This window comes from Oncorhynchus mykiss, chromosome 30, assembly GCF_013265735.2.
Source record: "Oncorhynchus mykiss isolate Arlee chromosome 30, USDA_OmykA_1.1, whole genome shotgun sequence".
Classification (NCBI taxonomy): domain Eukaryota; kingdom Metazoa; phylum Chordata; class Actinopteri; order Salmoniformes; family Salmonidae; genus Oncorhynchus; species Oncorhynchus mykiss.
In genome coordinates this window covers 26114561-26137345 of record NC_050570.1, presented here as the reverse complement: position 1 = coordinate 26137345, position 22785 = coordinate 26114561, and the positions used below count along the sequence as shown (strand labels likewise).

The 22785-nt window shown below is 42.1% G+C and overlaps 1 protein-coding gene across 1 annotated transcript; it reads left to right on the top strand.

Annotated features, from left to right (window-relative positions):
* The first annotated feature begins 4408 nt into the window (after window positions 1-4408).
* LOC100305228 (peroxiredoxin 6) lies at window positions 4409-9810 on the top strand. Its single transcript, NM_001165132.2, is given in 5 exon segments — window positions 4409-4553; window positions 7191-7347; window positions 8833-8979; window positions 9096-9242; window positions 9403-9810. Coding segments are annotated over 5 exon segments (669 nt in total). The 5' UTR covers window positions 4409-4461; the 3' UTR covers window positions 9529-9810.
* The last annotated feature ends 12975 nt before the right edge of the window (window positions 9811-22785 follow it).

Sequence of the window (22785 nt, the reverse complement as noted above, 5' to 3'; positions counted from 1 at the left end):
ACTTTCAGCTCATACAAGGAGAAGACTGATCAGAGATGCAGCCAAGAGGCCCATGATCACTCTGGATGAACTGCAGAGATCTACAGCTGAGGTGGGAGACTCTGTCCATAGGACAACAATCAGTCGTATATTGCACAAATCTGGCCTTTATGGAAGAGTGGCAAGAAGAAAGCCATTTCTTAAAGATATCCATAAAAAGTGTTGGTTAAAGTTTGCCACAAGCCACCTGGGAGACACACCAAACATGTGGAAGAAGGTGCTCTGGTCAGATGAAACCAAAATTGAACTTTTTGGCAACAATGCAAAACGTTATGTTTGGCGTAAAAGCAACACAGCTGAACACACCATCCCCACTGTCAAACATGGTGGTGGCAGCATCATGGTTTGGGCCTGCTTTTCTTCAGCAGGGACAGGGAAGATGGTTAAAATTGATGGGAAGATGGATGGAGCCAAATACAGGACCATTCTGGAAGAAAACCTGATGGAGTCTGCAAAAGACCTGAGACTGGGACAGAGATTTGTCTTCCAACAAGACAATGATCCAAAACATAAAGCAAAATCTACAATGGAATGGTTCAAAAATAAACATATCCAGGTGTTAGAATGGCCAAGTCAAAGTCCAGACCTGAATCCAATCGAGAATCTGTGGAAAGAACTGAAAACTGCTGTTCACAAATGCTCTCCATCCAACCTCACTGAGCTCGAGCTGTTTTGCAAGGAGGAATGGGAAAAAATGTCAGTCTCTCGATGTGCAAAACTGATAGAGACATACCCCAAGCGACTTACAGCTGTAATCGCAGCAAAAGGTGGCGCTACAAAGTATTAACTTAAGGGGGCTGAATAATTTTGCACGCCCAATTTTAAAGTTTTTGATTTGTTAAAAAAGTTTGAAATACCCAATAAATGTCGTTCCACTTCATGATTGTGTCCCGCTTGTTGTTGATTCTTCACAAAAAAATACAGTTTTATATCTTTATGTTTGAAGCCTGAAATGTGGCAAAAGGTCGCAAAGTTCAAGGGGGCCGAATACTTTCGCAAGGCACTGTAAATGAGTGATGGCCGAATGGCAAAAACAAGACTCAGTAGATGCTAGAGTACAGTATATACATATGAGATGAGTAATGTAGGGTATGTAAACATTATATAAAGTCGCATTGTTTAAAGTGGCTAGTGATACATTTATGAGAGCGGGGTGAACAGACAGTGCCTGTGGTTGTTGTCCTTGATGATCTTTTTGGCCTTCCAATGACATTGGGTGGTGTAGGTATCCTGGAGGGCAGGTAGTTTGCCCCTGGTGATGTGTTATGCAGACCTCACTACCCTCTGGAGAGTCTTGCGGTTGTTGGCAGAGCAGTTGCCGTACCAGGCGGTGATAAAGCCCGACAGGATGCTCTCGATTGGGCAGCTGTAAAAGTTTGAGTGTTTCTGGTGACAAGCCAAATTTCTTCAGCCTCCTGGGGTTGAAGAGGCGCTGCTGCGCCTTCTTCACCACGCTGTCTGTGTGGGTGGACCATTTCAGGTTGTCCGGGATGTGTACCCCGAAGAACTTAACTTCCCACCTTCTCCACTACTATCCCCTCGATGTGGATAGGGGGCTGCTCCCTCTGCTGTTTCCTGAAGTCCACGATCATCTCCTTTGTTTAGTTGACATTGAGTGTGAGGTTATTTTCCTGACACCACACTCCGAGGGCCCTCACCTCCTCCCTGTAGGCCATTTTGTCGTTGTTTATTGTACATGGACTTGTTCCTACATTTGAAAGTTATCAAAACACTTAGTTTAGAATATATTTTTACTTATAACTCATTGTATTCCTTGTGTATTCTTTTTCAGTAATTTTTCTCTGCATTGTTGAAGGGCATTTCACTGTTAGTCTACACCAGTTGTTTACGAAGCACGTGACAAATAAAAAAAAATTGTTTTATTTGATCTACATAAATTCAGCAAATGCATTCTTATTTTACTCTGTAGGCTACTGACCTATTCAAAGCTTCATCTGACATCTCACCTTACATCTGCCTGTAGTTATTTAACTCAGCCTGCAGGAGGTTTGTTTGTTGGGATTGATTGTGGGAGGGGCAAGGTTCTGATAGATGGGTGTATCTTGGTGGTGGTAAGGACACCTAAGGAACACCCACATCAAACCACACTCCCAAGCCAACTCAGGTTTGGCTTCTGTCATTGCAGCCAGCATTTCTTGAGGAGCAAGCATAGAGAATGACAGAGGCCTCTAGTGGCCAAAAGGCCATTTAGCATGGGTAGCGCTATTGAGGGATTCCACCATTTTAATGTTAACAGAGGGGTCTTTCAACTTCATTGGCTGATCCCTCCTGGTGACCCTGCTGTAGTCATGTCCAACACCTCCTTTGGCCACATTTCCTTCCAGTTCGCTGCTGCCAATGACTGGAAGGCATTGCAAAAATAGCTGAAGTTGGAGACATTTTTCTCTCACTAACTTTAAACATCAGCTATCCGAGCAGCTAACCAATAGCTGCAGCTGTACATAGCCCATCTGTAAATAGCCCAACCAATCTACCTACCTCATCCCCATATTTTTTAAATTTACTTTTCTGCTCTTTTGCACACCAGTATTTCTACTTGCACACCATCATCTTCACATCTATCACTCCAGTGTTAATTTGCTAAATTGTAATTACTTCGCTACTATGGCCTATTTATTGCCTTACCTCCTAAAGCCATTTGCACACACTGTATATGGACTTATTTTTATTTATTTATTTATTTTCTATTGTGTTATTGACTGTACGCTTGTTTATCCCATGTGTAACTCTGTGTTGTTGTTTGTGTCGCACTGCTTTGCTTTATCTTGGCCAGGTCGCAGTTGTAATTAAGAACTTGTTCTCAGCTGGCCTACCTGGTTAAATAAAGGTGAAATAATAAAAAAATAAAAAACAGATAATCAGGAGGGATAAGCCAATCGTGAATAAGAAAATTGCCTACTTCAAAATGGAGATTGCCTTAATGGCGCTGCCCATGCTGCCACATATGCCATAATGGCACAGATACAACGATGAATCCTATATGAGTCCTATATCTATCTCTAGATAGAGCAAGCCCAAAAATGAAGCCAAATCAGAGGGTGCAGTTCCCCTTTAATTAGTTAAGTCCAGTGTTCCCTTCCAGCAATAATAATTATTCTCCTCTTTGACTGTGTATTTTTGTCAGTTCTTACTTTTGCCATTAGAGAGCGATCAAATTATTTCTGGGGTTCTGTACTCTGTATTCCCGAAGTTGTTGACTGTTTTTGTGCTTGCCAGTTAGCTCGCAGTTCTCAGCTGTTAGCAGCCAATTGCTAGCTAGCAGTTTCTTAGTGGCGCTAAAAAAGGGATGATAGACATAATTTTTTCCAGTCATTACTGAATTATTTAATGTAAGGAAGAAAACATTAAACGTCATAAACAATTCATGGTCATTGCTGGTAACCTCGTAAACAATTCATTTAGATCCTGTGTTAATTTGAAACAGTTTTATTTGCTAGAATGTGTGCTGTTGCCGGCTATTAAGGAGGCTATTTGAGACTGCGTACATTTGAAGTTTTACTGCATTGTAAATGTGTGTGGGCCTTATTATGAACAAAACTTATAGCCAGATGTTGGTTTTTCCTATACTATGTCGTCAGAGCCAATAATAGGCTAAGTTTGCAATACATTTTATATTAGGGCTATTAGCCTAATCTTAATAAAAATTTAACTATATAAAAATGAATTAGGGAAAATAAATAGTAAACTTTACACTTGTCACCTGTCACCTGTGCCTCGATAGGTGGGGATGATTTTATGTATGAAACGTTGAATGTTGTCCATTCATTCATGGTGGTGTGTAGCCAAATAAATTCCCCTTTTGAAGCTGGAACAAAAATAAAAATAAAAGGCTCAAGCGCAAGTCTCCACCATGTAATGGGAAAATGGGATTTAGGGGAGATTTGTTTTGAATGCAGCCTTGTGCCACAGATGAGACAGACATTTCACCGGATGTACAAATGTGAAACATCCGCTTGCCGTTTCAACTCGTTACCAAATATGGAAGCCCAGTGGCCGCCAGTGGTGGAAGACGGAAAGAGATTTTGGCCGATATTCTACATATTTTCTCATCTATTAAACATTTGATCTAGATACTGTTTTATATTCCTAAAACTACAATATGTTATAAACATAGTGGGCTAAGTTTTTAAATCCCGTTGTTTAGAAGGAGTGCAAAGGCGCACATCACAGAGTAGGCGTTCCCTAACGGAAACTGTAGATATATGATAGAAAGGGCCAATAGGATATCGCTAGTTCCTGCTTAGCTTCTGCCTAGCCTGGTTTAGTTTGCATACGTTTCCTAGTTTACCCCTGTACAGTTGTTGGCGGTAATGCACTATAAATATTGGATGCAACCCACCGTGAAACTCCACCGAAGAAGAAGAAAAAAAATACTCGTCACCTTGCCCTGGAAAGAGAACCATGCCTGGGATACTGCTAGGAGACGTGTTCCCTAACTTCGAAGCTGAGACAACCATCGGCAAGATCAAATTCCATGACTTCTTAGGAAACTCGTAAGTGCTACTTTTGTAGGCTGAACAAGTCGGTGTGATCATCTGCTATTACTTTGTATCTGCACTGTATCAGCGTACTCAATTGCAAACAGTAGCCTAATAATTTACTGATGGTGTATTTGTGTAACATTTTAATGTACAGAAAATAACAGACTTGGTTGAATGTCCATTGCCACGAGCTCAGCGTGAAATTAGTCATACATTGAAGACACAAGTGTCATATAACATGATGGTAATTATAGTCGCTAAGCACCGGTCCAGGACCAGTTTCATACGAAAAGCGAAGATCTGACCCCACATCAGATCGTAATAATTCGAACATCTACCGTAGGCGAGGCTTCACGCGGGCATCGTGGGTTTATAAACAACGGTTTGTTACAAATGTTGTCCAAAATCCACATTCAAACACTATTTCAGACACATTTGATTTGTATATAAATCCTTCCCGTTTTACATATACACTCTTGGCCTTGCCCAGGTTTCCAGATAGCAATGTTTAGTATTGTAAAATCTACCAAAAAAATGATGATAATTCTTAATTTTTTTTTATTTTAAGTACAAATGACATCACGTCAACATTGAAGAGGCGACTCCGGGATGCTGGTCTTCTAGGCAGTTGCAAAGAAAAAGCGATATCAGACTGGCCAATAAACAGAAAAGATTAAAATGGGCAAAAGAACACACACTGAACAGAGGAACTCTGCCTAGAAGGCCAGCATCCCGGAGTCGCCTCTTCACTGTTGACGTTGAGACCGGTGTTTTGCAGGTACTATTTAATGAAGCTGCAAGTTGAGGACTTGTGAGGCGTCTTGTTTCTCAAACTAGACACTAATGTACTTGTCCTTGCTCAGTTGTGCACCAGGGCCTCCCACTCTTTCTATTCTGGTTAGAGGCAGTTTGCGCTGTTCTGTGAAGGGAGTAGTACACAGCACTGTACGAGATCTTCAGTTTCTTGGAAATTTCTTGCATGGAATAGCCTTCATTTCTCAGAACAAGAATAAACAGAGTTTCAGAAGAAAAGTCTTTGTTTCTGGCCATTTTGAACCTGTAATCGAACCCACAAATGCTGATGCTCCAGATACTCAGCTAGTCTAAAGGCGGACAGTTTTATTGCTTCATTAATCAGAACAACAGTTTTCAGCTGTGATAACATAATTGCAAAAAGGTTTTCTAATGATCAATTAGCCTTTTAAAATGATCAACTTGGATTGGCTAACACAGCATGCCATTGGAACACAGGAGTGATGGTTGCTGATAATGGGCCTATGTAGATATTCTATTAAAATATCAGCTGTTTCTAGGTACAATAGTCATTATCAATGTCTACACTGTATTTCTGATTTAAAAAATAAAAAGTTTCTTTCAAAAACAAGGACATTTCTAAGTGACGCCAAACTTTTGAACAGTAGTGTACTTCTCATTCATGCGCACATCCAGACAAACAGTTGGATTGGTCAAAGGTTTGGCTGTTACATAAGCATGATCCAACACTCTTCCAAAGTGGAGGAGCAGTGCTAACAAAAGTTAACCTAACAAAGCAGAATTATACTTAATGTATTCCAGTGTTTTTATAGCTCAATCATTAACATGGGCCATGCTTTTACTTCAGTATTCATGGCTATAGTTAAATAATATAATATAACAGTTGGCACAGGGGAAGGCCCTCCAACATGGTAGATTGGGGGGGTGCTCTTTCTCACACACACAAATTGTTATATTGCATAACTTTGGCTTTGCAAAGCCACGTGTGTGGTGCAGCCAGAGGGGGGACTAGAGCATTTCCTGCTGCAGTTTTAAATGATCGTGCAGAACTAGAGAAGTTCAACTTCCCGAACAGAGCAAATGATTTGAGTTTTTCTACTGCCATTGCTGTGGTCCAGTATGGAGTGGTAGAGGAAAGAATATAACTTGAAACTATTACAAGTCTCAAGATAAGCTGGTTTACTGTGTTTTGTTAGGGTAGTTATTTCCTTTACTCTGTAGCTAAAAGCCTCTCATTTTGATGTTTTGGCACTCTGTACAGATTAGCCAGAGATTATTCTGTTATTGCAACACCCTAACAGTCCCCCACTCAAACACTGGTGGTTGCCACAGCTCTGTTTCTAGTGCAACGGTTTTAATACATTTTCTTATAAACTATTGCCATAATACAGAATGATGTGCAAATGATTGTGGTACTTCAGTAAAAACCATTCACAATAACTGTATTGTCCTACAGAAGAACACTTGTTGCTCTTCTTTGAAAAAAAAATGCTAACCTCCATGCTGTCCCAGTCTGACACAATGAGTGGTGGGGGGAAAGGAGGAGAGTTTATATTCCAGGACCACGTCTCTATTATTCGGATGTACTATGACGCTGAAAGGGTGTGGTTCTACAAAGCATTCGTTAACAGAACCTCTAGTTTTCCTGTTCTTTTCTTCACACTCTCTACCATGCATTGTTGCATCATTGGTCAACCACACATTCCAGAGACTAGTCACATGTTTTTCAGTCTTTCCTTCCACCTTCCCTCACATAGTCAGTTGGTGACACTCTGCTTCTCATTTAGTACAAGTTAACTGATTAAATAAAACTCACACTTGTCTAGCCTAATCTTTTCCTCAGCAAAGACTTACTCTCCTCCCTCTCTCCTCCAGATGGGGAATCCTGTTCTCCCACCCTCGGGACTTTACTCCAGTATGTACCACAGAGCTGGCCTGTGCTGCCAAGATCAGCAATGAGTTCAAGAAACGCGACGTCAAGATGATCGCGCTGTCCATCGACAGCGTGGCCGACCACCTCGCCTGGAGCAAGGTCTGTCTACCCCTCTCTCTGCATCCATTGCCTACGTGGTTCAAATGTAGAGAGCACATTCCCACACATTGCATAACTACCATATGGACAGCCTGTCTCACACAGGTTTACTACCATATCTAAATGCTGTCAGCCATGTCTAAATCAATATTGCATGCATACACATACCCCGTGTAATCCCCCTGAGACTGCTTTAGCCTGCACAGCTGTTACACTATCTCAACTCCATTCACCGATGGTCATTTCTCTACAGAAATATATTGTGTAGAACATATATGTTTGTCTGTCAAGTATAACAGGGAACAGCTTTTTATTCCATTTCTAACACTATCTGCAAGTACTGAATGTTTTACCTCCCTTAAAGGCCTCTCTTGGGTCCATCAGGGGAACGAGTTCCTCTGTACTGCCAAATTCTCAAGTCTTACACTGGAGCATTGGTGATTGGACAAATGGCTTGATTGCTAGGTTACAGAAGCACCACCCCCCTCCAAAGTTCTCAACAAGTTGTTTGGGATGAAAAGTTGATCCCTGAAGTTCACTGAACCAATTCATCCCACCCCCTTATATACACACACACACACCCACCTCTGTCTGAACCTGTGTGACTAATGGCAGCCTTCCTTCCCACAGTGAGGAGTATTAGTTTTGTCTGATGTCCAGTTTTTGATTAGACCACACCAGCCATTACACTGCTGTCTATACTTCTGTAATCTCGGTTAACCCAGAACTAAAGTGTCACATAATTGGTCAGCTGCTCGATTTAAGTTCTGGATCCATCCACGTTAAGAGAAGAGATCAAGAAATGCTAGAAAAAGGAGCGGAACTGGAACGAGGAGCTCCACCTTCGCTCTTTGCAAGTTACGGGCCGAATGTACTCTCCCCTTCCGGAATTCGAAAGATGCTAAAACCTGAGAAATCTGTCAAAATAACCACTGATAAACCCAAACACCGGAACTGCTGCTGCTCTTATTTTGCTCATCCATTCAGTCCCAACAGATTCTCTCTGTTTACACACACAATCTTTCCACAAGATTAACACTGCAGCTGTGAACACCAACTATCTCTACCGTTTTAACATTTCTTTATAACAGACATATAACTACCCAGACTAATGGCCCGTTTTTACAATAACATTCACTCTGGCCACAACCTGCTCTAGCCCAGTCACCCTGACTGTTGTCTGTGAAAGACCTGATCTGAGCCACTCAGCTCAGTGTCCGTGGTCGTCACAGGGTCAGGTTCTTTACAGATTATAGTTCTCATTGCTGTATGTTATACTACATACAGTCACTGATTCTGCTGTTTGTAGTCGACATCATGAAAACAGGACAGTGAGTTACTGAGCAAAGCAAGGACACATTTACTCTAATATCAGTTGTGAAGGCTAAAGGCGTCACTGTTGAAAATCACAGCCAGTAAAGGTGACACGGCCCCCTGCCCTTGCTGATCATCGCTGACCCCTGACCTCTCTCCCTCTGTCTGTAGGATGTGATGGCGTTTAACAGTGATGGTGCAGACTCTCCCCTGCCCTTCCCCATCATCGCTGATGATAAGAGGGTGCTTTCAGTTCAGCTGGGCATGCTGGACCCTGATGAGCTTGACAAGGATGGCATTCCCCTCACTGCACGCTGTGTGAGTATGAGGTCAGACACATCCAGGAGATGTAAACTGCAACCTTTTTGCTGTAGAAAATGAAGCTCAAATTGGTGTTTGTTTATAAGACCCCTCTCCTTCGGTCCCTCCCCCAGGTGTTTGTGATTGGTCCAGATAAGAAGATGAAACTTTCAATCTTGTACCCTGCCACCACTGGAAGGAACTTTGACGAGCTGCTCCGTGTCATCGACTCTCTGCAGCTCACCGCTCTCAAGAAGGTGGCCACACCTGTCGACTGGAAGGTACACACACACACCCCTGTTGATTGAAAGTTAGTCACATCTTGATATTAGACCACTTGAAAACATCTGACTAACTTAGATTTTGGAGAGAGTGGAGACTATATGTACCATATTGTTTTTTTACTTCATATTTTTCTCTTTCTCTCCCTCACTCTCTCAGCCTGGTGAGAAGTGTATGGTTATTCCCTCTCTCTCCGATGCAGAGGCTGCTGAACTTTTCCCCAATGGCGTCACCACCAAAGAGCTGCCTTCTGGAAAGAAATACCTCCGCTACACACAGCCCTGAGCCTCGGGGGGGCACAAAGTTGTCCCGGACACAACCCAAAGCCCAGATAGGCCCACTGCCAAAGTATCAGCACATAGAACTACTATCGTTAAAGGACTTATAGCGTAACCAATCATCCCTTCAAGAGTCTTGTAGGTTTTGATGCACTAATTAAAGTATCTCACAACTTACATATTCAGTAAGCATCCATTAATCCATTCATAGTAATGTCTTCTGAGGAGCAAGGCTTTGACATGAACTTAGCATTGTACAGTGTTACTACCCCAATAAACACACTTTTGGAAGACCACTGTGGGGGGTGTTTTTTTGTTGGTGGTTATGATTATATTTATTAGTTCTGCTTCAATACTTAGAAAATGCATCCTTCCTTCCAGTAACTGAATGTTAACTTTGCTTTCAATTGAATTATTTTGAGTTTTAAAAAACTTGCACCGATCACATCTAATCTACAGATCAGTGTTGACCTCACTGAAGGAAAGAAGCATGTGTTTGACCAGTATACAAACTGGAGGTAATTGCTTCCTGTAAGGATTCTGTGCATCAGATAAGAGCAGAGGCCTTAGAGAATAATGGACAGTGTTTTGGTTTAGTACTTGAGTCCCAAAAGCCAAGGGGCCTAATTTATAAACTGTAAGAAAACAAGTCTGTGCATAAACCATCAATGGGATAATTTCCACCCAAATTGTGAGATTTACCAATATGACTGTTTGCTTAAGTGTGCATAAATGTATGCATGGCCATCGTGCATATGCACAGTTCCAAGTGGTGGAATAAGGGAACTACTTGTCAAGCATAGCATTGAGTAATAATTCAAAATCATTTATCGATATCCATTGTGAATTCATACATCTTGACATGCTATATAATTCGACCACATTGTATTTAACAAAAATCTGTATAAAGTACAGTAATTTGTTAAATGAGAGGTATGTGTGAAAGTTTTACCAATGTTGAAATACTTTAGACTGAGAATGAGCGATTGCTCTGATTTGGTACACGTTACATTTCGCAGAGAGCGTGTCTTTTTTTTGAGACCGATGTGGCTTTATCTGCAGAAAGCATCAGATATAATTTCCAAAAACTACCTTATAGGATTTTTGCGAGGATTTAAGACCTACTTTCAAAAGGCAAACTCATGCCATTCCGCTGCACATCTAAGTGCTATCCCGCGGGGCTCAGTTTGTAAAGTGGTAGAGCACGGCACTTGCAATGCCAGGGTTGAGTTATATTCCCACGGGGGACCAGTACAAACAAAATTGAAAATGTACACACACTACTGTAAATCGCTCTGGATAAGAGCGTCTGCTAAAATGTCTTTCCACCCTCGGGTATTTGACAATAGGCAAGCTCCTGCTGAAAAGTGCCTATCGGCATCTCACAGCCCTCGATGAGCCAATGTTTTGGATGCAATCATCAGTAAAACGAACAGTAACGCACCATTGCACAACAAGTTGAAGTCAAGAGGGATTTATTTGCCATTATGCCATCAATGGGTTCCCAAATACGAACGGACCAATAGACGGACCCCACATCGACATACAATCACCATCCCAAAACGATTTCAATTATGTGAACAGAAAAGGCTTCCACTCTTTATGTACAGGTGATAGGTTATGTGATGAGCAAAAGACGCTACTGAATGTGGTGGCAATGGTCAGGTGGAACACATGACTAGTTCATTCTGCAGAACAGCAATGTTGGGAGCTGTTGAGGATGGATGGCTTAATGGTGAGTGTTGTCTACTCAGGTGAAGTATATTTGCCATTGTTAAAGTAACTTCATTGTCCTCATGGTCCTCTCTTTGTGGCTACAACTGAGCGATCCAAATAAAACCTTTTGGCTGTACTCAATCTCTGACACTTGCACCTCTATTTCAGTCTGAGTTTTTGGTAGCTTTGTTTTGTTGCGCCGTCTACGCAATTTTGATGTGGGTTCAAGCACCCCAAAAGGTAAGGAACATTGCTGAAGAGCTGTTGTTGACAGACACTGTGCTGAAACCCTCCAATGCTTTACTCTATTTTACCAACAGATGGCAGTACATCCACGGTAATGTAAACGAGGACTTCAGCGCCATGGGGAGATTCTCATTTGGCAAACCGTCCTCTCTTCGACTCCTCCATACTCTCCTCCGTGACCTGGAAGCAGATAAGTGGTCGAGTGGCCAAGGAGAGTATCAATTAGTAAGTAGGCGAACGCAGGTGTGTCCCTACCTCCTCCCACTGGGGAAGCAAATGCCCAGAGTCCATTGCAGAACAGTTTTGACATATGCCTCATCCTCTTTGAATCGGCTGTTGTTTACTTGGGGGAGAAAAGTATGCACATATATAAAAGGGATATGCTACTTATCCCTTTATCTATAAAATGTCTAGCACAACTAGCTAAATGTATTTTTACAACTACACATTTAATATGGGAGTCCACCCTTGTAAACATAATTTGCATGATGCCACATGAGTGAAGGAGTCTCAATTCAAACAAGTGCATTTGTTTCTATATTTTCTTTCCCCTCCTTCTCGGTTACCATTGACATTTTTCAAAAGGAGGCGAGGGTAGAACGGAGGAGTTGAGCAAACCAATTGAGAATCCTCCATAGATGGCTACAGTGTACTAGAGTTTGTCTTGGATTTAGTTTGAGATGTAAAATTGTAATTGTAATAAAAACATAGTTTAGAACTCAATGGCTTTGCTTTGTTTCCTGGGAAAATACTTTGTCTGGGACGGGGGAACTAGCTTTCAGTGTTGCTTGAGAGGAACTCTAGTTAATAATTGACATGTGAACCGGATCAAGTGTTTTAACTAGACCATGGTGTGCGTTACCTAACAGGTATTCAACCCACATAGCTGGGGATCATATACCACTGTAAAGGACCTCAAGGTATGAACACACTCACACCCACGTACGCACACACAGAGGACGCCTGCTACCAAGGACAAAGAGGGGATTCCCTTTGTGTGAAGAAAGATAGACTGTGTGAGTTAAGAATGTGTCTGGAATGTTTCTTTGAAGATTTAGACTACGCCCCTGACCCATTCTGTTTCCAGGATACTGCGAATCAGAGAGCACGGCATTCTTCCACAGTTCTACCCCACTAACCTCTTGTCTTATACCCACACATTTGACACGCAATACATTCCTCTGGTACTCTTGATAACTGTATGCTCTGGTTTAGTGCACACCGTTACAATAATCCCAAGTACCAGTAGATGCATGGAGTTGACCAAGTCAAATTGATCTGTGCTGGGGTATGGACAGTAAACTAGTCCTTACATGGTGTATCCTCTAGATGGCAATGCTGCTACAGCTGATTGACTGAGGCAACAGTCAATGGTACATCCCAAGGTTCAAGTGAAAGGTCGTCCAACAAGCTTGGAACAATCTTCCCTTTAATGAGATGAATGAAGTTTAGATTAGATCAAAGCAGTTAATTTATGTCACTGAGCAGGTACACTCACACACAGCAGTGGAGCTGCAAGACCCACATTCCCAGCCCCAACAACACCACCCCAATCAACAGCAGCAGATGTGTGTGTAATATAGCCCTTCTCCTGGGCATGTCACACTGGACAACTAATACACCACCAGCAGCTGCTAGTAACACACTTGCACACCTGATCCATATCCAATGCTGATTGTCACAACATAAAGTATATTTCCAGTGTATTCTCCGTGTTATTGTTACTCAATCATCAAGGGTGGTGTGTGTGTGTGAGTGTGGGAGTGAGTGAGTGAGTGAGTGAGTGAAAGTGTGTTTACTACAATCTCAGCTGCGGCTCAAACGTGGGAACAGAGGACAAATTGCAGAAGTTCTGGCTGGGGGAGCAGTGTGCGTCTGTGTGTGTGTGTGTGTGTGTGCGTGCTTGCGGGTTTGTGCATGTATGTGTGTGTAGGAGAATGTTATTCCCATGTTGTGCCAGAAATTGACTTCAGTAGTTTAACCCTATCCTAAATCGTACCCTTACCGCAACCATTTGGAATGAGTGCCTAAACTTAACCCTTAACTTCGAAGTTTAACGTTTGGAGAAATGAAACGATACAGAGCAGCAGGAGCAACAAAAACGCTTCAAAAGTTGACGTTTGAAGCAACTTCAAAATGTGGCGTTTGGAGAATGTGGATGAACATCTAATTCTGCAGTGAGACTTTGAGAGCTTGTTGCTCCATCACCTGAAGCTGCCAGTGACCCACAGGTTAGCAAGCCATAGACCATGGAGGGAAAACACACACACACACTGCTCTGATGCTTTCCAGACTCTCTCTCTCCCTTCCCGATTGCCTGGCACTCTCACCCCTTTCTCCCTCCCCCATCTCACTCTTACCACTCTTATCTGCCTACACCTCCCTCTACCTCCACTCTGCTCTCTCGTACTACAGAAACATACACGTTCAATCAGTTTTTTTCTCTGCCTACCACTCCTTAATTCTTCTTTCTTTTTAAAATCAACTTCATCCAAGCAGCTTGCAGACAAAAGGCCATTGTAGACACACTGTAGTACTCCTAGAAAATGCAAGGGCTGATGGTCATTTAGTTAGCTGTATGAACCCTGTGATAAATGTCAATGTAAGTGCTATTATTCACTCACTCTCTCTCCCTCACTCCTACACCCCCCCCCCCCCCCACACACACATAACCGGGACACGTACATAATCAGTAGTGGCGTATCACCTGAGTAATGTCTAAGGGTGTCTGGACTTTAAAACACCAGCCAGCACTAATGTCCAGGACTATATCACAGCCACAACGCAAATAGCTGTCACTGTGTGTGTGTGTGTGCCCTGCTGTCTGATCATAATAACGAGGAATTTGTCATTAAAAGGAGACATAAAACACAAGGTAGTAAGGCTCAGACAGGCCACAGAGCAGAGTGCCCTAGTGGAGCACTTTCTGGAAGGAGAGAGGGAGACCACCATGTCTGGCATACAGACATAGCCTACACATATGCATTAATATACATATTGTATAGACAGATAGATAGAGAGACAGACAGAGATTATATTTGTTGCTATGGTAACTGTTTGGGTGTAGTTGCTGGGTTGCTATGGTAACTGTTTGGGGTTTTGGCTCCAGTTCCAAACCATAAAGTCATTTTAGTTGGTACTGAAACCAGCATGGCTTTCTTGGCTCTTACACTAAGGTGGCTTTCACCGAACCAAAATAGTATTTTCCAAACTCTGGTGCGTTTACCACCTTAGTTCGGTTTGTTTGGACTGGTGTGAACACTCTATCTGCACATGGAGCTCACTAAACAGCGCACCTTGGTTCACTCAGAAAGGGTGGTCTGATTCCACTCATATCATGGTCTGGTGTGAAAGCAGTCCGGAACAAACAGAGAAAAAGAACCAAAGGCGCTGCAGGCCTGTTATTGGTGAAATGCACGCAGTAGCCTACCATAACTTGGTGAAATGCAGTAGCCTACCATAACTTGATAACTGTGAAACATTCTGTCAGTAGCAGCATATTTACACTGAGTGTACAAAACATTAAGAACACCTTCCTAATCTTGAGTTGCACCCCCCCCCCCCCCCCCTTTTTATTAGTCGGGGCATGGACTCTACAAGATGTCGAAGCGTTCCACAGGGATGCTGCCACATGTTGACTCCAATGCTTGCCTCAGCTGTGTCTAGTTGGCTGGATGTCCTTTGGGTGGTGGACCATTCTTGATACACATGGGAAACTGTAGATTGTGAAAATCCCAGCCGTGTTGCAGTTCTTGACACAAACCGGTGCAAACCGGTGCACCTACACATACCCCGTTCAAAGGCACTTAAATATTTTGTCTTGCCCATTCACCCTCTGAATGGCACACATACACAATCCCTGTCTCAATTGTATCAAGGCTTACAAATCCTTCTTTAACCTGTCTTCTCCCCTTCTTCTACACTGATTGATGTAGATTTAACAAGTGACATCAATAAGGGATCAGAACTTTCACCTGGATTCACCTGGGTAGACTATGTCATGGAAAAAATCGGTCAGTGGCCGTGGAGTTGACGTACCAGGCTGTGATGCAGCCCGACAGTATGCTCTCGATGGTGCTCCTGTAGAACACTGTGAGGGCCCTCTGGGACAGGCTGAATTTCTTCAGTTGAAGAGTTGCTGTCATCTCTTCTTCACCATGGTTTCTGTGTGGTTTTACCCTTTCAGCTCCTCTGAGATGTGTACGCCGACAAAAGTTTTTGACCGTCTCCACGGATGGGGGCGTGCCCAGTCTGGTTCCTCCTGAAGTCCACAATCAGCACTTTTATTTTGCTGATGTTGAGGGAGAGGTTGTTTACCTGGCACCAGGCCGTTAGAGTGCCTCCTCCTCTCTGTAGACCTTCTCGTCTTTGGTAATCAGGCCTGCTACTGTCGTGTCATCATTGAACTTGATGATGGAGTTGGAACTGTGTGAGGCCATGCAGTCATGGGTAGAGGGAGTGAAAAAAAGTTTTGTGGAAAAGTACTGTAAATGATTATGTGTGTGTGCAAAATATATCAGATAACGAGGGCCAGTCCTGGTTACCCGGATCCACTGGTGAAGACCAATCAAGTCAAATCTTATTGTCAAGTACTTGCAGGCTTCTCACACAATGAAACGGCGACAAAAATGACATAGTAATCAAATAAGTAACATAGGAAAGAGATCAAATAAGTGACTTTGTAAATATATAACAAACTAAATCAAGTACAAGAGGCATGCAGATACAGTAAAATAAGATAGAAATGTAAATAATTCAGAATATATAGTATGGCTATGGACATTGTTTACCCGTGTGCATAGTGAGTGGAATAAGTACGGTGCAGTTGCAGCATAGAATGATATGAAAGTATATACAGTGTATTCGTAAAGTATTCAGACCCTTTCCCCTTTTCCACATTTTGTTACGTTACAGCCTTATTCTAAAATTGAATACATAATTTGTTTTACTCATCAATCTACACAATACCCAATAATGACAAAGCGAAAACAGGTTGTTAGAATATTATAGAAATGTAAAAAAACAACAGAAACAGAAATACCTTATTTACATAAGCATTCAAACCTTTTGCTATGAGACTCGAAATTAAGGTCAGGTGCATCCTGTTTCCATTGATCATCTTTGAGATGTTTCTGCAACTTGATTGGAGTCCACCTGTGGTAAACTCAATTGATTGGCCATGATTTGGAAAGGCACACACCTGTCTATATAAGGTCGCACAGTTGACAGTGCACGTCAGAGTAAAAAACCAAGCCATGAGGTCGAAGAAATTATCCGTAGAGCTTCGAGACAGGGTTATGTCGAGGCACAGATCAGGGGAAGGGTACCAAAACATTTCTGCAGCATTGAAGGTCCCCAAGAACCACAGTGGACAAAGAAGTTTGGAACCACCAAGACTCTTCCTAGAGCTGGCCGCCCGGCCAGATTGAGCAATCGGGGGAACCCGATGGTCATTCTGACAGAGCTCCAGAGTTCCTCTGTGGAGATGGGAGAATCTTCCAGAAGGACAACCATCTCTGCAACACTCCACCAATCAGGCCTTTATGTTAGAGTGGCCAGACGGAAGCCACTCCTCAGTAAAAGGCACATGGCAGCCCGCTTGGAGTTTGCCAAAAGGCACCTAAAGGACTCAAGAGGAAACATGGTCTGATGAAACCAAGATTGAACTCTTTAGCCTGAATGCCAAGCATCACATCTTGAGGAAACCTGTCACCCTCCCTATGGTGAATCATGGTGGTGGCTGCAACATCATGCTGTGGGGATGTTTTTCAGCAGTAGGGACTGGGAGAATAGTCAGGATTGAGGGAAAGATGAAGGCCGCAAAGTACAGAGAGATCCTTGATGAAAACCTGCTCCAGAGCGCTCAGGACCTCAGACTGGGTCAAAAGTTCACCTTCTAACAGGACAATGACCCTAAGCACACAGCCAAGACAAAGCAGGAGTGGCTGCGAGACAAGTTTCTGAAAGTCCTTGAGTGGCGCAGCCAGAGCCCGGACTTGAACCCGATTTAACATCTCTGGAGAGACCTGAAAATAGCTGTGCAGCGATGCTCCCCATCCACCCTGACAGAGCTTGACAGGATCTGCAGAGAAGACTATAAGAAACTCCCCAAATACAGGTTTGCTAAGCTTGTAGTGTCATACCCAAGAAGACTCAAGGCTGTAATCGCTGCCAAATGTATTTCAACAAAGTACTGAGTAAAGGGTCTAAATACTTATGTAAATGAGATATTTCTGTTTTTTATTTTTAATTTGCAAACATTTCTAAAAACCTGTTTGCTTTGTCATTATGCGGTATTGTGTGTAGATTGATGAGGGGAAAAAACAATTTATTCCATTTTAGAATAAGGCTGTAACGTTAACAAAATGTGGAAAAGTCAAGGGGTCTGAATATTTTCTGAATTTACTTTACATTTGTAGTGCAGTATGGGGACATGACTATTGCATTGGTCTGGTAGACAAAAGGGATTTCAGTGTTTGCAAAATATGAATAAATGTTAAGTGTGTGGTAGGGTGTAGTAGTCAGCCCAGGGTTCAGCTGTTCGAACAGTTTTGTGGTTTGGCTTTGAGACAGGTGGACTGAGACTTGATGTTGACCCTCACTGCAGCGGATCCCTCTCCCCTGCGCGCCCACGCCTCCCGCCTTCACAATTGGAGGCCCCTTTCAAGTAACTGGTGACCTGAATCTTGACCCCCTCATCCGCAGCGTCCTGGGATGCAGGGTTCATCTGAATGGCTCCTATACACAAAGAAAGAACATTGAGTTACATTTGACATTACACATGAGTTTAAGAAGTTACTTAAAAGTAGAGAAAACAAGTCAAATATTTAATAATTTCAAAACTTACTGTGATGCATGGTCTTCAGAAACAAGTCCCTGAAACAGGCCTTGGTTGTGCGACGGCAAGACGGTTTGACAGAATTCAAGGTAGCATTCACCACACTGTCGACTTTAGGTCCTTGGCACCCATTACAGACAGAAACCTAAGCTACAAAATGCAAGAGTATTAGAAATGGCACACTATGTTAACATATTTCCCACTCCACCCCAATATTTTATAAACATTTATTGTGACATTCTGTAAAGACCGATGGCAGATATTTCCAATAAGTATTTATATTTAAGTTGGTAACAGTTTGTGTCTTCCTGTCTGCAGCCCAAACTTGGTACCATTGGCCTGTTGTTGTGCCTGGTCGTTACTAGTTAACACGGCCAGAAATGTATACGCCCTGTCTATTTCTACAATTTCTCTAATTAAAATGTGACTTAAAAAAAGCTATTTTTAAAATTCTTACAATATATCCAACATTTTGACTTTGTGGCAGTAGTAACTAGTGGAAACCATTGTGTCTGTTGTACACATGCGTACAGTATCTGCCCTCTCATTGGCTAGATTGGTCCCACCTGATCTTGCCTCCTCCCGACTGCCTTCCATTTTTGAATACACATATTTTCATTGTTAGAGCGGCCACTAAAGTATCTGGTTAATATAATGGATCATCTGTGGCTAAGTGAAGGTAATGTCAAACCGTCTATCACATCCACATAGTTCTGTGGTGAATACAATGCCGGGGCTGGCCATTGCTCTTCATGAAAGGCACACCAGATAATGCTACATGAATAAAGGGCCTTTTTTCTCCTCTGAATGTAGCTACATATAACATTTCTCAATGTTGTTAGCTAGCAAACCATGTAACGTTAGCAAGCTAGCTAGCTAAGTAACTTGGCTAGCAAGGGCACAATCAGATAGCAAACTAGCAAACTTGGTAACTACAGACTAAACCCTGTCTAAAACGGAGGGGTGTCATTTAGCTATTTGATTTTGAATTTTAAGACCCTTTGAAGTATAAAAAAATTATTCCATACATTTTTTTCAACTGGTACCGAGGGACCTTTAGACAAGTCTTGTGAGGCATGTGGGCATCCTAGAGAAAAACATGTACGTGGTCGGCAGAGTCTCACCTTTCCACAGAGGGCTCATATTAGTGTGTAGCCCAAACTGTTTGGACAATACAGATGGAAGTTGGCAGTTCGGCTGTATCGACTACAGACAAGTCCCATTTTGGGGATGTCTCATGGTCTGACAAACACCACTCTAGCTCTGTCACCTTTTTCAATGCAAAAGTGCGACATCAACGAATGCGGTTGATTGAGGTGCATCCAATTCAACCCCCCGATATCTCTAGCTTAAACTGACGGATTTTGATGGGGATTTCTTTATTTTGTTAATTCCATTTTCAAGGTGGTGTGGACATCAATTATAGGGGATTTTAAAAGCATTTACTATGTTTCCTGTTTCTCCTGTTTTCAAGATGTTGTTTTCTAGTCTTCCTGGTTCTGACCTTTCTACTTGTCCTGACCCCGAGCCTGCCTACCATCCTGTGCCTGCCTGCCGTTCTATACCTGCCTGGCTCTGACCTGGTTTACGAACCTTTGCCTGCCCTCGACCTGCCTTTTACCTGCCCCTTTGTCATATTAAATATGCTGAGAATCAAACTATCCGCCTCCTGTGTCTTCAGCTGGGCCATACCCAGAGTTGTGATAACAGCCTGAATTCAAAATGGATTAAATATGTTGTTTTTTTTGACCCATCAACCCACCATACACCATAATGACAAAGTGAAAACATGCTTTTATAGATTTTCTGGGGAAGACTTTAAGAGCTTCCACACCTGGATTGTGCTACATTTGCACATTTATTAATTTCAAAATTCTTTAAGCTCTGTCAAATTGGTTGTTGATCATTGCTGGGCAACCATTTTCAGGTATTGCCATAGATTTTCAAGTACTGTAACTAAACCACTCAGGAACATTCACTGTCTTATTGGTAAGCAATTCCATTGTAGATTTGGCCTTGTGTTTTAAGTTATTCTCCTGTTGAAAAGTTAATTAATCTCCCAGTGTCTGGTGGAAAGAAAAAGGAACCAGGTTCTCCTCTAGGATTTTGACTGTGCTTAGCTCCATTACGTTTATTTTTTATCCTGAAAAACCCCACCAGTCCTTAACGATTACAAGCATACCCATAACATGATGCAATCACCACTATGCTTGACAATATGGAGAGTGGTACTCAGTAATATGTTAGGGACAAGTTCAATACCACGCAACACTTTGTATTCAGGACAAAAAGTTAATTGCTCTGCCATGTTTTTTTTTTGCAGTATCTTGTGCCTTAGTGCCTTGTTGCAAACAGGATGCATGTTTTGGAATATTTGTATTCTGTACAGGCTTCCTTATTTTCACTCTGTCAGTAAGGTTAGTATTGTGGAGTAACTACAATGTTGTTGATCCATCCTCAGTGCTCTCCTATCTCAGCCATTAAACTATGTAACTGGTTTAAAGTCACTATTGGCCTCATGGTGGAATCCCTGAGAGATTTCTTTCCTCTCCTGCAACTGAGTTAGGAAGGACACCTGCATCTTTGCAGTGACTGGGTGTTTTTATACACTATTCAAAGTGTAATTAATAACTTCACCTAACTGGTCTTTGAGGTTGAATCTGTGTTTGAAGTTCACACCCCTTGCCGAAGGGACCTTACAGATAATTGTATACGTGGGGTACAGAGATGAGGTACTCATTCAAAATCATAATACGCACTATTATTGCACACAGAGTGAGTCCATGCAACTTATTATGTGACTTGTTTAGTACATTTTTACTCCTGAACTAATTTAGGCTTGCCATAGCAAAATGGTTGAATACTTATTGACTGAAGACATTTCAGCTTTCATTTGTAATACATTTAAACATTTCTAAAAACAGCATTCCACCTTGACATTATGGGGTATATAGGCCAGTGGCAATTATAGTTGTGTATAGGCCAGTGCCAAAATAACTCAATTAAATATATTTAAAATTCAGGCAATAACACAACAAAATATGGAAAAAGTCAAAGGGTGTGAATACTTTCTGAAGACACTGTAGCAGCTAGCTTGAAAATAAAAGAGAGCCGTACACTCTAGGAGCTCAGATGCAGATGAATTACCAACGTTTCGACAGCCAAGCTGTCTTCATCAGCAGCTAGCAACAGCCAAGTTCAAGTTTTGCTAACGTTAGCAAGCTAGCTAGCCAAGTAACATTAACTAGCTAGACTAGCTAGCTAACTTGTGTTATTGCCGTCATTGACATTAATGTTACACAAGTAAAACGACTCACAAATGAAGGAAACAGTAACATTATTTATTTGAGCAAATACACTTTACATTCCATATGGTGCATCAACAGATGAGAACTTGAATTGAAAAAAAAACTAGAAGTCTATTATCTCCATGCATGATTCAAAATCCAGGCTAGCGAGTTGGTGCTCCTTCTATTATATCAACTGAATGGGTGCCGCTAGTGTATTAGTGTTCGGTATCTCAAAACATTCGGTGGTGATAAATACAAACAATGAAACAGTTCTTTATGTAACAACAATATTGCAGTGGGGACACTAATGTGTGCAACACTCGTTCCTACCATGCTACTGCAGTGACCAGCACGCCTGTATTGATGCTGAGATGTTGACTGTTAATAAATAAAACTTAAGCAGCTGAAATGCCGTCTTTTGCCATCGGGAGACTGAGTAGCAAACTTGAAAGTGGCTTGCCAACAGTAAGCTATGTAGCTAGCTTGGAAGAAACCCACCGAAGCAGCTTATGGCAGAGAGAAACCACATTGCAAGATGGAGAGTGCACTTGGATTAAAACCACCATTGACATTATGCTTGGACACAAACAACCTGGCGAAGAGTTGGAAATCGTGCAAAGAGGAGTTTACATTACCTGGATCTTACACTAGCAGACGTGAAAGAGATCGTGAAAGTGAAACTTTTCTACTATCACATTGGAGAGATGTAGGGAGCTGTGTGAGATACTGATGTGTTCAACGTTGGCAAGGAGCTTATTGAGGCATTTGACGCGCATAGCAACCCAAGGTTGAATGAGATTGTTGAGAGGTATCGTTTCTTTGTAAGAAATCAAGAAACTGATGAAGGTATTGATGAATGTGGGACAGATCTTAGTCCTAGCCAGCACATGCCATTTCAGTGATATTAAAGACTCATTGATCTGTGATAGAATTATTTATGGCGCAACTCCCATCTTAGAAAGAGACTACTATTGGATAAATGTATGCAGATATGGAGAGCTGCTGAGTTGTCACGTGAGAACAGTAAAACAATTCAATGAAACAAAGTTGAGGAAGAACATGCAATGAAACATACAGCAAAGAAAGAAAAGGACAAAGATGCAATCTCATGCAAATTCTGTGGGAAACCAGATGAAAGGACTACATGCCCAGTTTTTGGAAGGCAATGTAAAAA